Source organism: Leuciscus leuciscus, assembly GCF_965113295.1.
Source record: "Leuciscus leuciscus genome assembly, chromosome: 3".
Lineage (NCBI taxonomy): Eukaryota > Metazoa > Chordata > Actinopteri > Cypriniformes > Leuciscidae > Leuciscus > Leuciscus leuciscus.
The window spans coordinates 58,394,104-58,408,585 of NC_138727.1; the positions used below are offsets into that span (position 1 = coordinate 58,394,104).

At 39.9% G+C, this 14,482-nt stretch overlaps 1 protein-coding gene across 1 annotated transcript in view; it reads right to left on the bottom strand.

The window, feature by feature from the left end:
• Positions 1-14,482, bottom strand: part of LOC309493638 (sialoadhesin-like) — a 190,702-nt gene that overhangs the window by 117,628 nt on the left and 58,592 nt on the right. Inside the window, exons 6-7 of the mRNA XM_082162792.1 lie at positions 2,530-2,868; positions 2,183-2,431 (exon numbers count right to left, since the gene is read on the bottom strand). Coding sequence (XP_082018918.1) covers positions 2,183-2,431; positions 2,530-2,868 — 588 coding nt within the window. The remainder of the gene's footprint in view (positions 1-2,182; positions 2,432-2,529; positions 2,869-14,482) is intronic.

Genomic DNA, 14,482 nt, shown 5'->3' on the forward strand with positions numbered 1-14,482 from the left:
GGAACACCAGACTACACATTAATCTACTACGAATAATGATTTCAGAATACTTCAGAATAAATCAAGATGTAACATTTATTTGTCAGGTAAAAATGTATCATGCTAATTACACAAGTGATTAAAAGCCAATTCAGAAATAATACATGACATCAATTACTCAAAGATGACTCTAAAAGTAAGCAATGCATTCCTGACAGAGACACACAGGGCAATGGCGATTCTAGGGGGTGGCCTGGGGTGGCCGGTGCCACCCCTGAAAGCTCATTGGCCACCCCTGCGGCCACCCCAGATCTGATAGGTAGGTCAAGTTCGTCAACACAAGAAACGAGAAATGTTGTCAATCAGTGATGACAGCTGATCAACTGATTTAGGGCCAGTTTCACATTTTTAACTAACACAGGAACGGTCGTACTGAGACTGTGAGAGCTGATTTCTGCTCAGCGGACGTTTGGCAATGCAGGTCAGATGACCCATGAGATAAGAGCACGCGCGCTGCACGGTGCACCTGCTGCTGCTGGTCCGTGAAACAAGAGGACGTCACACAGTTGCAACAATACAACAACGATAAAAACGCTGGAATCAGTCGATTGAGAGGTATGGTCGGGACCCAACGCAACAGAGTGCGGCACGGGAATATAGATCTGATGGCCGAGTGCGGGCGCGGGCGGTAATGCACTCGTGTGTCGATTCGCGGGAGTCGGGACTCCCGCAAAATAGAATGATCTATAAATTGAACAAATAAAAACGAATAAATTGTCATTCATCTGTTGCACAAAAGCAACAAGAACAACTAAAACAAAATAGAAACTATTTACAGGCCAGAGTCTCTATTTATAACATGTTTGCAGCGTTGAACAATGTAACCAATCACAGACATATGTGTTGATTTCTTGAACGCAATGGCCAATCAGATGCATTTAAGATAGAATCCCCTCACCGCTCAAAATGGACTTTTTGTTCAGTGCTGAATTCTGCATACTGGCAAATCATCTATTATATCAAACAAAGTGTAGATAATATGAAAGATTAATTATGCTGCCAGTTTCATTGATAATAACAGATTTGTGAGATGGCGATGAACTGAGATGTCAGCTTTTTAGGAATTATTAAGTGAGAAATCCGTCCCGCGCAGGTCTCTAATGTAGACTTTAAAAACAAACCACTAACATTATATTTACATTAACAGTAGCCTAGGCTGCAATCTAGTGTATGTAAACCTTTTTGCAGATAAACACAAATGCATTTTCGGACAAGTTAATGGCCAAGTTAATTGAGTAAATAATATCCCCCACTATGGCAATTAATAACAGACTATAGTAAACACATTTCCTAAATAGGCCTGTGACTATCTTACATTTTATGAAATAGTACCATTATTTAAAAATAAAGTTTGCACTTTGTTACTATTATTAAAATCCTCTATTTCCTCTAATCTAGATCCAACTCCTCCCACCTTACATATAAGAGTTTAAAGGTTTACATAACATTACTTTATAGTATATATGGCCACCCCACTCTAGTTTTGTGTCCCATCTTGGCCACCCCAGTAAAAATGTCCTGGATACGCCACTGACACAGGGGTGTGTGAGTGTGTTCCAAGTGTAAGACTTGAGAAAACACTGACACAGCACTGCATGGGGGTTGTTCCTGGTTACAGGTTCCCAAAGTCTGCTCTGCCACTTCCTCTTAAATACCCAGACCAGAACAAAAGGGTTATACAAATATTTTTTAGAGTTGTTTTGGGTCAATTCATATACCCCAGGGGGTAACGCCTGGTTTCGGACATTTAGACATTTAAACTGAGACATTTAAAATGATACCAAACATGAAAAGGAAAAACAATAGATTCACAAGATACATCATTATGTGATATATAGACATTCTTAGTGAACTTTTGGTGACTTGACTCAGGAGGAGAGGAAGGGAGGAGGGAGAGTGGGATGCAGAGATAAGGAAGAAGAAAAGTTTGGACAAGACAATGTCCTGTGCTATTTCTTTGCATCTTCTGTCCAGGGTGCGTTTTATTCCGTTATTGCTTTATTGTACGGTGAATTTTATCTCAGCTTTTGTTTTAGCAGGAAAATCAGTTCTTACATTTAAAACTTATGACCAGTAACGGGTGAATCGTCAAAGAAAATACGTCGTTAAATAAAACACTGAAGTACATAAAACACATACTCACACATGACATTGAGCTGAACAGCAGGAGAGATGTGAGTGTGTCCGTCTACAGCACAGCTATATCTGCCTGAATCCTCTCTTCTGACTGACTGCAGCAGGAGTTCATTGTTTCTGTCTCTTCTCTCAGTTAATGGCTGTGAGTTTCTGTACCAGATGAATGTTGCTCTGTCAGTCAGAGCGCAGCTGCTTTTACATCTCAGAGTGACTGAATCTCCCTCTGTCACTCTCTCAGGAGACTCCACCTGAAGATCTGAACACAACACACACATTATATCTAGTGCTGCTGTCATACACTGATTATTATTCAACATAATACACAGAAGAAAAGATAAACCTCATCAAACTCACCTGTGACAGTAAGAGTCACTCCTGGTTTACCAATCCATTTGTCTTTATCAGTGATGAATCTGAAATAGTACATGTCTTCATCCTTCAGTGTCACATGACTCAGTCTGACGGTGCAGTTCTGCTGTTTATCTCCCAGATACTGAAGCCTCTGACTGTATTCAGGGTCATTAGACAGATCTGGAGGCTCTTCACCATGTATTAACAATTTAGCCCAGAACACTTGCATGATCTGATGTCCAGTAGGGTATTTATAAGTGCATCTCATTATCACTGTTGAGTCCTTTAGTGCACAGATGTGTGAAGGACTGTAACTCACACTCCAATCATCACTAGAAACCCCTGAAACACAGATTATAGGGATAGTTTACACACACACATTTTTTTTTTTTTTTACAATTACCCTCATGTTGTTCCAAATCTTTACGCTGTTATTTTTTCCCTGGAACACATGAACTGTTTACATTGCAACACAACTGAAATAATAGTTAGTGATGTACAGTACAAAACATGCACATTTTTTTTTTTTTTTTCTTGGTACGTTTTAGTTTGGGGGAAACAATGAAACATTTAGCTGAACTTTAATTTTTTACTAAACTAAAGACTAAAATTTGCTTAATATTATATTTTTGATTCATACAAAAAATGTGAAAGGGGGTTCAAAAGGTTGATTGACAAAAGTTAAAATGAACTCGTAGCTCACCGTGAAATGCGAGAAACATGAGCAGAAGTATCAGAGGAAGAGGAGGAGCCATTCTGACGGACATCACTGCAAGATCAACAATATAATCAGGCTTGATTCCAGAATCTGAAGGCGCTTCTGTAATTAGTTACAGTGCTCAAATGTGTAAGCAATGGTTCCTTGCACCACCGTAGCAATAGCATAATTTACATGGGAAACTTACGAGATTACAAGTAATAACTTTAACAAATAATTATGCAAAAGCATTCAAAAGTATTATTAGGGCATGTGTTGCCCTAAATAAATATTTTTTTTATTCTCCTAGTTGTTACCCCTTTATTCCCCAAACTTTACATATTGTTCCCCATATACTTACATGCAAGTACTTTGTAGGTACACTATAATTACCGAAAGTTGTGCTGTAAATTCGTCTTAATTATGCAGTACTTTCCGGGCTGTAATCTAAAGCGTTACCGTAATGTCAGTCCATGTATGATTGTTGTATAATAGTAGAATAAGTACCCCTTAGTTATATAATACTTATAAGTATTATATAACTAAGGGGTACTTATTCTACTATTATGATACAACAATCTTACATTTGGGAGCAATTTAGCGAGAACATACCTTTTTGTAATAATGATGTACCAATACATACTGTATAGGCTTTTAAAAAAAGACAGGGTACATATCTATACATTTATACAGTTGTTGTTATATGTAATATTCATTGTTAAATATTTAACAACTTATACAGTTGTTGTTGTTGTTGTTGTTGTAGTTTAAAAAAAAAGAAGTTTTTTTTTTGTTTTTTTTTTTGGCTTACAAGTTTCAAGGCAAGTAAAGCTAAAACTATTGCTTTTTTTTTTAACACTGGGAAATATACTCTTGTTCCATGTAGTTACAGGGTAAGTACAATAAAAATATACAATCTAATATCACTGATTTGGAAACTTTTTTTGAAAAAAATAACTTAGTATTGGTCTGAGGCGATAGTCTACAGTTTAAGAAGTATAAAATATTGTAATTTTTCTTACAAACACCTATTGTTTCACTTCAGAAGACATTGATCCATCCATTGGGGTCGTATGGATTACTACAGTTATATCAGTATGTGCTGTTTGATGCTGAACTTTTAGGAACACATGAGCTTGCATTACACTGTTAACCCTTGCTGTATAAAAAGGCCAAATACTTACAATATCATACCATTTTTCATTAAAACAGTAATATACCGTAGAAAACAGGTGATCAGGTGTTTTAGGCTGTTGAGATTATGCAGTGATCATCCTGGACATGTCTGATTCTCTGATCACATCCGGTACATAAGCTTTGAATTTATGGGTATTTCATATTTATTGTATATCTGTTAATCTAGTGCATAAAAAAAAAAAAAGTGAACTCCTGCTTGACTCAGACAAACACAGACATCAACAATCAGCACATGAATCTCAACAATGGTGACAATCAAAAGTTTCATGTCACAATGCATGCTGGGTTCCAGGATAGTATACAACTCCCAGCATGCACTGCTGCATAAAAAAAAAGAAAGAAAAAAAGCCATTATTGATGAGATTCAAGTGTGACCTGCAAAAACACAGTTCAAACAGCAAGAGAGAAACTAATGTTAAAAAGTCAAGAGTCCACAACACTGATCTCTATAATGGTAACTTCAAACCAAACATTTTCAATTAAACATCTCAATAACAACTTCTGCAAGTGAAATTAGTAAACTCGAGTTTTAATTTAGTGGGTTTTTTTTTTTTTTTTTTTTTTTTTTTTACAGTAACATACTGTAGATTACAGTAAAGAACTGTGCAATTAACAGTTAATTACTGGCAAACGTGTTGCCAGTATTTTACTGTAAAAAAAAACCTGGTAAGGTCTAACAGTGTATATATGTATTCCCAGAGATGTATTTTTTATTTTTCTAAAAACCTTCATTTGTGTTAATCTGAGGAAGGAAATTCATATACATCTTGGATGGCATGAGGGTAAAAGAGGAGTAAATGGTGAGGATGTATTTCTGGGTGTACTGTATTTTCTTTTAATACAGAATACAGAATAGCAAGATACATGATTTCTTCTTCAGATTCATCAGTGAAAAAAAGAGAGAAAAGAGGAACACAAGGAAGAAGCCAAGCAAGAGGAAAAAAGGGGGGACAAAACGTCCTACTTTCAGTCAAGACTTAAGCATTTGAAATGAATTGTTGATAAAAAAAAAAAAGCAGTTTTAAACAAAAAAGAAGTGTTGTAAATGTGTTTTGAATTAAGTTGTTTTTCAAATAAAGGTTTCCAAATCAGTGATATTAGATTGTGTATGTATTTTTATTGTACTTGCCCTGTAACTACATGGAACAAGATCTTTCCCCAATATTTAAGCAAAAGATGCAATTGTTTTAGTTTTCGGTGCACTTTTGTTAAAAAGATTACAGTATAAATGCATAGATATGTACCCTGTTATTTTTAAAAAGCCTATACAGTATATATATATATATATATATATATATATATATATATATATATATATATATAGGTACACCATTATTACAAAAAGGTACCTTCTCGCTAAATTGCTCCCAAATGTAAGATTGTTGTATCATAATAGTAGAATAGTTCTATAATACTTACAGTAAAAATACTTTATTTATTTATTATTCTCCTGGTTGTTACCCTTTTATTCCCCAAACTTTACATTTTATTCCCTTATGCATACATGTAAATACTTTATAGGCACACTATAATTTTATAAGTTACACTGTAAAATCGATTTAATTACGCAGTACTTTCCGGGCTTTAATCTAAAGCGTTACCGACATTACCATAGCAACACCTACAACAAATGTACAGTGGCTTATTTCTGTGAAATTGAATGGTTTAATTCTGTTGAAATTTGTATAGTACATAACCTAATAAACAAACAAATATAACTTAAGAAACTAAAACAATTAGTCAAACTCATTGCAACTGGTTTAGAAATTGTTAATTTAAACACACAAGCCCTTAACTTCCTCTTTTAGGCCAGATCAAATTGAGCAGCATCAACCGTACAAGCTGTTGACGAAGATAAACTTGTGGGTTAAGATTATACAGTAAGAAGTAATGACACCAACTATGAAAAACAGCATATGTTGGTCTTCGTAATAAGCTTATATTTAAAAACAAAAACAAAAAAAAGAAACACATCAAATCATCACATAAAGATTTTTAAGTTTTAATCACAAGGATATTTACTCACTGAGCTGGAAAAATCATATAAAATATTTAAAACAACAACAGCATATTATCTCCAAAAATCAGAACAATTAGTACAAATGTGTGTGAATACGTACAGTATTCACACAGACAAACTGGGTTTAGTTGTCACACTTTTACTCCAGTGAATATTTCTAAAGGTAGATTTCTTTTTAAAAGTCACTTTCTGTATAGAGACACAGCTTAAAGACTTGGGCATGGCCGGCTCTAGGGAGGGGCTAGCAGTTGCTTTAGCACCGCTGAGAAAGACCAAAGCACTCCCATAGCACCCACACACATTATTTTTCTGGAAGCAATAATATACAGACTGGGTGTTATATTCAATAAGTTGATAATAAAAGCAACAAATGAAATAAAATAAAAACATTTGACTCATTACGCATGCATGACGTGGTTTGCAGCTACTGTCACACTTTTCATAACGTCATAGCATGCAAACACACTAGAACTTTTGACCTTAAACCTTATAGTGACTGTGTGACAACTAGCCCCAGTCTCCCCTATAATATATTTGAATCTAAAGATTGATTAGTAAATGATGGTCTTACCCGTTTCCCCAACACTCCAATGACGAATGAACAGGCTGAAACCAGCATTGGGTTTTTATGTGGTCAGCATTTTATATTTAATATGAGGACATGAAACTTCATAGTGCTGATACCGGAAGCAAAGTTTAAACACAGTGATAGAGCAACATCAGAGACAACATTAGACTAAAGTAATAAAACAAAAGTTAAACTGGATAAACTTTATGTCAGTCTATAGAGATGCTCATGAGCATGTTTTTAAACATGCATATTTAACCTGTTTCTATGACCATGAAAATACACAGCAAAAACTCCAGTGTAAATGAACTCTCCTGGGAGTTTATATGTGACCCTCGACCACAAAACCAGTCATATGTCGCACGGGTATATTTGTGGCAAAAGCCAACAAAACATTGTATGGGTCAAAATTATTGATTCCCTTTCAAGGGAACTCCCGTTGCGTCGAGAAATGACGCTGTGGGAACGCTTTGCGTGATGACGTCTTGAAGCACATGTAAAATCAGTCCAATGGTGTGGCGGAACGTCAGAGGCGGGTGACGTCACGTACCAGGAAACTATAAAAGCCGGCCCGAAACAGAAAACGAAAGCTTTCTGAGTCTTCAGTTGCGCTCTGTGTTGAAATCTGTCCTTGTTATTTGGTGTTGTCTGTCTCTATATATATATATATTGGTTCAGTTATGGCGAGCAAGCAGCAGTATCGAGTGTGTGTCCATCCCTGCCCGCGTTATTTAACGGGAGGTGACACACACACTCTTTGTGTTGTTTGTTTGGGAGAGGAGCATGCCCAGTCAGCACTCGAGGGTGGTGACTGTGAGCATTGCTGTGCGCTTCCATTGCGTACGCTCCGATCCCGTTTGGCTCGGTTCAATCCCGACCACGTTCCCCAGGGCTCGGGTCCCGCCGCGGCTGAGGCTCGGCGGCGATCTCAGACCTGGGGTTCGCAAATGGATCTGTCAGTGGATGTTGAGACGGGCTCTGCCTTATCTCAGCATCAATCTGACAGATCCAGTGCCTCTCATCAGGGTGCGGAAGCACGCGCTGCGGTTTCTTCCCCCCTGATAGAGGCACCAATACTGCAATTGTCCAGCTCTGAGGAGTTGGATGTTGTGAGTGTTGAAGCTGAGTCTGAGGATTCGCCACCTCAGTCTCACGCGTTTGAGGAACTGCTCGATGTTATTACTAGAGCAGTTGACAGACTTTCCATTGAGTGGCCAGAGGATAGGCAGGACGTTCGCTCAAAAAGCAAGCTTGACGAACTCTTCCTGCCATCTCGTGCGCAGCCCCAGCGCAGGAGTCTTCCGTTTTTCCCCGATCTCCACACCGAGGTGTCGAGATCGTGGGAAAAACCAGTGTCATACAGAATATTTTCACCACACACATCCCACTACTCTTCCATTTATAAATATAAAGAGCATGGTTATGGGGAGATGCCGAAGGTGGAAGAGACGCTTGCGAGCTATCTCTCTCCAGCAACGGCATCTTCCCTGAAGACTCCTACACTTCCATCTAAACCAGTTAAAATAACATCTTCCCTGGTTCATAAATCGTATGCAGCCGCTGGTCAAGCAGCAGCGTGTCTGCATACGATGTCTATTATGCAAGCCTATCAGGCTGAACTGCTGGGTGATTTAGAGGAGGGCGGGGGTATTGGTCCCGACACTGTGGCTGAACTACGCAGAGCCACAGATCTGTCTCTCAGGGCCACCAAGGAGACCGCCAGATCAATTGGGCGGTCTATGGCAGCCCTGGTGGCCACTGAGAGGCATCTGTGGCTCAATCTGAGCGACATTAAAGATAAAGAAAAAAATGTTCTCTTAGATGCTCAGAGAGGGTGGTGACAGAGAGGGTGGTGACTGTAAACTCCACGGTTGGTCTATTTGGCGATGCAGTTAATAGTGCAGTAGCAAAATCACAGGAAGCTGCCAAACAAGCAGCTGCTCTCCAAAGACTTCTCCCCCGCCGTTCTTTCTATGAGGCTGCTGAGCGGGAGCAGCCTCACTCCTCTAAAAAGAGCGCTGAGCACCGTGCCACTCAGAAACAGAGCGTTTCCTCCCGTGCTCCCCCACAAAAACCTCGGGGACACGGAGGGCGCGCTCAAACCCAGCAGTCTTCGAGGGGTAGAACGGATCTGCGGACCGTTCTTACCGCCAAGAAGGCTGCTGGGAAAAAGTCCTGACGTCCGAGGACCCAGGACAAATGAGGGTAGTCCCCCCCGAAGCAGAGCGGTTAACACCTCATTTTACGGTGCCCGTCTCTCTTCGGTGCCCTCAGGGGACCGTTCTGCCAACCCTGCCGCCTCCGGTGTTACAGGGCGCAGCGGTCTCCGGCGAGCACATATCTCAAGGTCCACCCGGAAACGTAGTGGCCTCGGGATGCCCGCCCCCTCCGAGGAGGGTGCTAGAGCAGTCTGTTCGGTCGTTCCCTGCCGGTTCGCCGTTACAGGGCGTCGAACAGGCTACTCAACAGCAACAAAATCCAGAAACCAGTCTCGAGAGGCTGGTACCTCTAGTAGAATCTTTGACAGCGTGGAAGCTACTGTCAAATGTTTCTCGTTGGGTCCTGCAGACCGTGGAAAAAGGGTGTAATGGCAATTTTCAGAAGTTAATATCAAACAGCATCAGAGGTGTAAGAAACTTTCAAGAGACAAAACTGTAATAAAGAGAAAAGGTTTATTTCAATGAGGATTCTTTTCACAAAAGCCGCAGCCACCCAGCTTTGAAATAGAATGCCTACTAGACACAACAAACATAGATATTATATAGCAGTTTCTTGGCAAAAGAACTCCTCCTTACAGGTTTCTTGTAAATTTCCAGAAAGATACCCCCTATCTTCTGCTGGTTCGGACTGGTTTCTACCCCCCTGGTACAGGTCACACTGTTCTATGTCCCTGAGACACCCAAAGGCCTTCATCTACGACCTAAATTGGCCCTCGCTTCCCTGTCCTCCTTCAGCTGCTAGAAAACCTCACAGAAACATATGATTAAACAGTTTGGAAACGAATGATTATAAGAAACACTGGATTTTCCGCAACAAATTCCTCCTCTTGATCATTCTCTGATAAACGTATTAAAGGAAAATTCATCCTTGTCTTCTAATTTCTTGATCAAACATCATTACATCATTACATTTCAAGATCAGAATTGATTCACAGTTATACTCTTCATGTCTGAATTTCATATCACTGATCATACCCTTAAACTTAGTAGGCAAAAAGATTAAAATTAAAACTATTAGGCAAAACATTAGAATTAAAACTAGTTTGAAAAAAGATTAAAATGAAATAAGCTCAGGCTATTTTTCCAAGGATAGGCCCTTAATTTTACAGCAAGCAGATAAAGGTTTATTCTGGAACCGGGCTAGACGAACGAGCTCTGTCATTGCATCCCCAACACTATAGGTCGGACCCTCAGTCATTTCAGTATAAACAAGAAAAAGTTGGATTAATATTTAGTAGGAAAACAAAACATGCTATAAAAACACAGATAAAGTAGATACAAAACCTCCTCATATCCAAACCCTGTCCTTGTATGCCATCTCGTAACATGGCTACTGCTTTTAACCCTCTGAACATATCATCATTCTTACAATGGAAGAAGAAATAAAAATAATGAAAACAATAATAATAATAAAAACAGTGAATAGAACAGTCAATCATTGACATCAAAACCTAAACAATCAAAGTTTAGAAAATCCCTTTCCTGGTCCCAGGAAGGCAACAAAAAGGAAAGAAAACACATTTAACTCATGTCTGCATACATGTCATCGCTGTCATAATCATCACATTGCTCTCCATCAGTTATTGGGTACTGAGTCAGTTTCACTGCTTGGACTGACGTGCTTTGCTAACTGTCCCTGCCCTGATAAATCTCTGCACTAAGCTGGAAAGGCACTTCATAATGCATGGTAAACAAAACAGAATCAGCAATCCCATACCCACAATTGGCAAGACAGTTTGAATTATTCTATAAAACCACCCTGACCATGCAGACATCAGCCACCCCACCCACTCACTATCAGTAGCTTTAGGCGGCTCTTTCACAGCTTTTCTCATGTGCTCGATGATATTGGTTATGTTGTCACTGTAATCAGGAATATTAAAACAACATGATACCCCCAACATTTTACAAACTCCACATTTCTTTGAAGTCAAAGCTTCAGAGCACAGCTGCTTACAACGTTTGCTCTCCTCTTTTCACTGTTTGTTTCAGGACTCTTCACAAAAGTATAAGAATTTGTACTACATGCCATCAATTTCATTAAAACTTTGTTGAAACAGTATTCCTCTATCAAGTGGTTAGTCTGCAGATTCAACTTAATGTTATCAATATTTTGTCAGTCCCACTTATCTCTGCTGTTTCACAAAAAACAAAATGTCATATTACTCATCTCTCAATCCCTAAATCGCACAGGCTCAGTTAACAGCTTTTAGCTGACATTGAATGAGAGAGACTCTTAGGCATTTAGGACTGGCACACTGTACTCTCATAAACTTATCTTTATGTCACTTAACTTGACATAAATAGTTCCATAAATTCTATCAGAAATTTTATTTTCATAACATACATTTCACTATATTTCTTCTCATCTTTCCCTAAATGCAAGTTCCTTCTGCATCCTCCAATCTTCTTACGACTTCCATCTATTAACTTTCCTTTAAACTTTCTTTTCTCCCTTATTTACTTGCACATTCTTTTCACTTTCTTTAGCACTGCATTCACATTCTTAGTTCTTTCTCAGACGAAAACTTTAATATCGTCATTTGCTGAGGAATCAGACACTTGGTTTCGTTGACAGTAGCTGCTGTCTTTGGGGCTCCTCCTCTTGTTGCTCCTCCGATATGGGTGGAACCTTCCTGCAGTGATTGACATGTACCCACGTCGCTCGCTCGCCGACCTTCACCGCCGTATGCGTGATCAGCAAGACTTGGAATGGTCCCAGCCACCGTTTCGCCCTCCAGCTCTTTCTCCTGAGGTCTCGAATCACCACGTAATCACCTGGTCTGATTTTGTGCAGGAACGTCTCTGCTACTTTGCCCCTGGCATTTCTTTCACCTGCACAGAACTGTTAGATCACAAACACGACATCTTTTTGCAGTAATTCAACATTTCATTCTCACACACATCTGTCGATGGAAGCCTCCTTCTTTCCCCTGTTATACCCATGAATGGTGGTCTACCAAAGAGAATTTCAAATGGGCTCAAATTTGTTTTGACTCTCTTTCTCATTCTCATGTACATTAACACAATGGGGAGTGCTTTCACCCACGAGAGCCGTGTTTCTTCACAGCATTTTGCCAATTTGTTCTTTACCGTCTGGTTTTCACGCTCAACAGCGCCCCCGCTGGCAGCGTGTTAGGCACAGTGTGTTCCATCGTGACCACATATCCACGACTACCAAACAATATTTCTGTTTTCCACACGGGGTTAGTTCAATGAAATCAATCATTAAATATTCAAATGGCCCGTCTGGGGCTGGCTGGCTTGCCAGTGGTGTTTTAATGCCCCGTGCAATGTTATATGCGGTGCAAATCACACATCTTTTGCAAAAATTTTCAGCTTATATTGTGAAACCTTTGGTAAACCACAATTCCCTCATTTGCATAATCATCCCCTCTTTTAATGCATGGTCCCACCCATGCATTAATTTAGCGTAATGCAAGAAAAAAAACAACAAAAAAAATGTCTAGGCAGACATGGCTGTCCACCAACAGATCTCCATACATCATCAACAAGGCTGCAGCCTGCCGTCTTCCATTTGTTTTTCTCAGCTCCTGTGGAAAAAGACTGCATGCTCTGTAAACAAGGAGAAATGTCATTGTTAAGGTTATTGTCAACTTGTACGCAGGTGGCGCCACTGCTATCAGCTTCAGTCTGCTTTGTTGCCGCTGCCTTTCAGCCATATCAGCTCTGGCGTTGCCTGTTGATATGAAACTTTTATCATTAGTATGCGCTGCGCACTTACAAATTGCAATCTCGTCTGGCAGCATAATGGCCTCCAAAAGGTCAGATACTAACGTAGCATTCAGTATCGGTCGTCCGTCTGACTTTAAAAATTTTCTGTGCTTCCACAGAGCACCAAAGTCATGCGTGACCCCAAAAGCATAACGCGAGTCTGTGTAAATCGTTACACACTTGTCAGTCATCAGTTTACATGCTTCAGTCAAAGCGACTAATTCAGCTGCCTGTGCAGAGTAGTGACATGGTAGTTTGCCAGATTTTACAGTTTCAAATTCAGTCGTCACCGCATAACCTACGTTATTCTGTCCTGTTTGTGGATTCTTCAACGCAGATCCATCCACAAAAAGGACATTGTCACAATTATCAAGCGGAACGTCCAACATATCTGGACGCGGTGTGCACACCTTTTAACAGTGACATTTGGCATGTCAAACAAAATTTTATGATACCTCAATCGAGCTGTAGACAAATGTGACGTTCTCTGCTCCTGCAAAATCAAAGACACCAAATGTGAGGCCCCTAAAGTCAGATCAGCATAGCCTACAAACTCTCTTGAGGCCATTGAGGGCCAGTTCAGCTACCACCACCGCCCGGAGACAGTGTGGCAATCCCGCTGCCACGGGGTCGAGTTTTGTTGAAAATAGGCTAGGGTCTCATCGGTCACCATGCGTCTACAGGAGAACAGAAGTCATAAGGTCATGCTTTTCATCAACCATCTGCACAATGGATGGTCTACAACCAGAAGGTCTAACAATCGAGATATCTCATTGTGCTTTCATGTTATCAAATGCTGTCTCAGCTTCACTTGTCCAAACAAGTCTGTCACATGACTTCAACCCTTTCCCTGTTGTCAGGGCTCGTAAAGGCTGTTCTAAAATGGCATAATTGGGAATGAATGTACGACAGTAAGCACACATCCCCAAAAATGACAACAACTGTTTTTTTGATACAGGCTTTGGGGCTTCTTTTATGCCCTGCACCCTTTTCTGTGACAGTGCTTTGCTGTTTGGTTTGATAACATGCCCCAGGAATGTCACTTCCTGTTTCACAAACTCCTGCTTTGAAAGGCTGACCTTGTGTCCCTCCCTTTCAAGATGCTTCAGGAGAGTCACAGTGTCAACCCTGCAAATAGACTCATCTTCTGAACAGATCAAAAGGTCATCAACATAAGATATGAGTTCGGTTAATTTCGGTTCTAACTTGTGAACCATCACAAGGCCTAATTACACCCTCTTTCAATAGAGCGTCAAACACCGGTTTTATACCCTCTATTGCTTCACGTTTCAGTGGATATTGTGCCTTATATGGTCTGAAATCAGATTTTGGTGTGATTATAACTGGCTCACAACCTTTTATCAGCCCCACATCATATTTGTTTTTTGCCCACAAGTTTGGTGATATTTGTGCCAAAGAAATATCAATTTCTGAGGCAGAAATATCCCCCTCTCCCTGTCCTGTTACATTTTTCCCAATAGCAGTCACATTTCTCTGAACCCCCACCTCAAAGTCACATT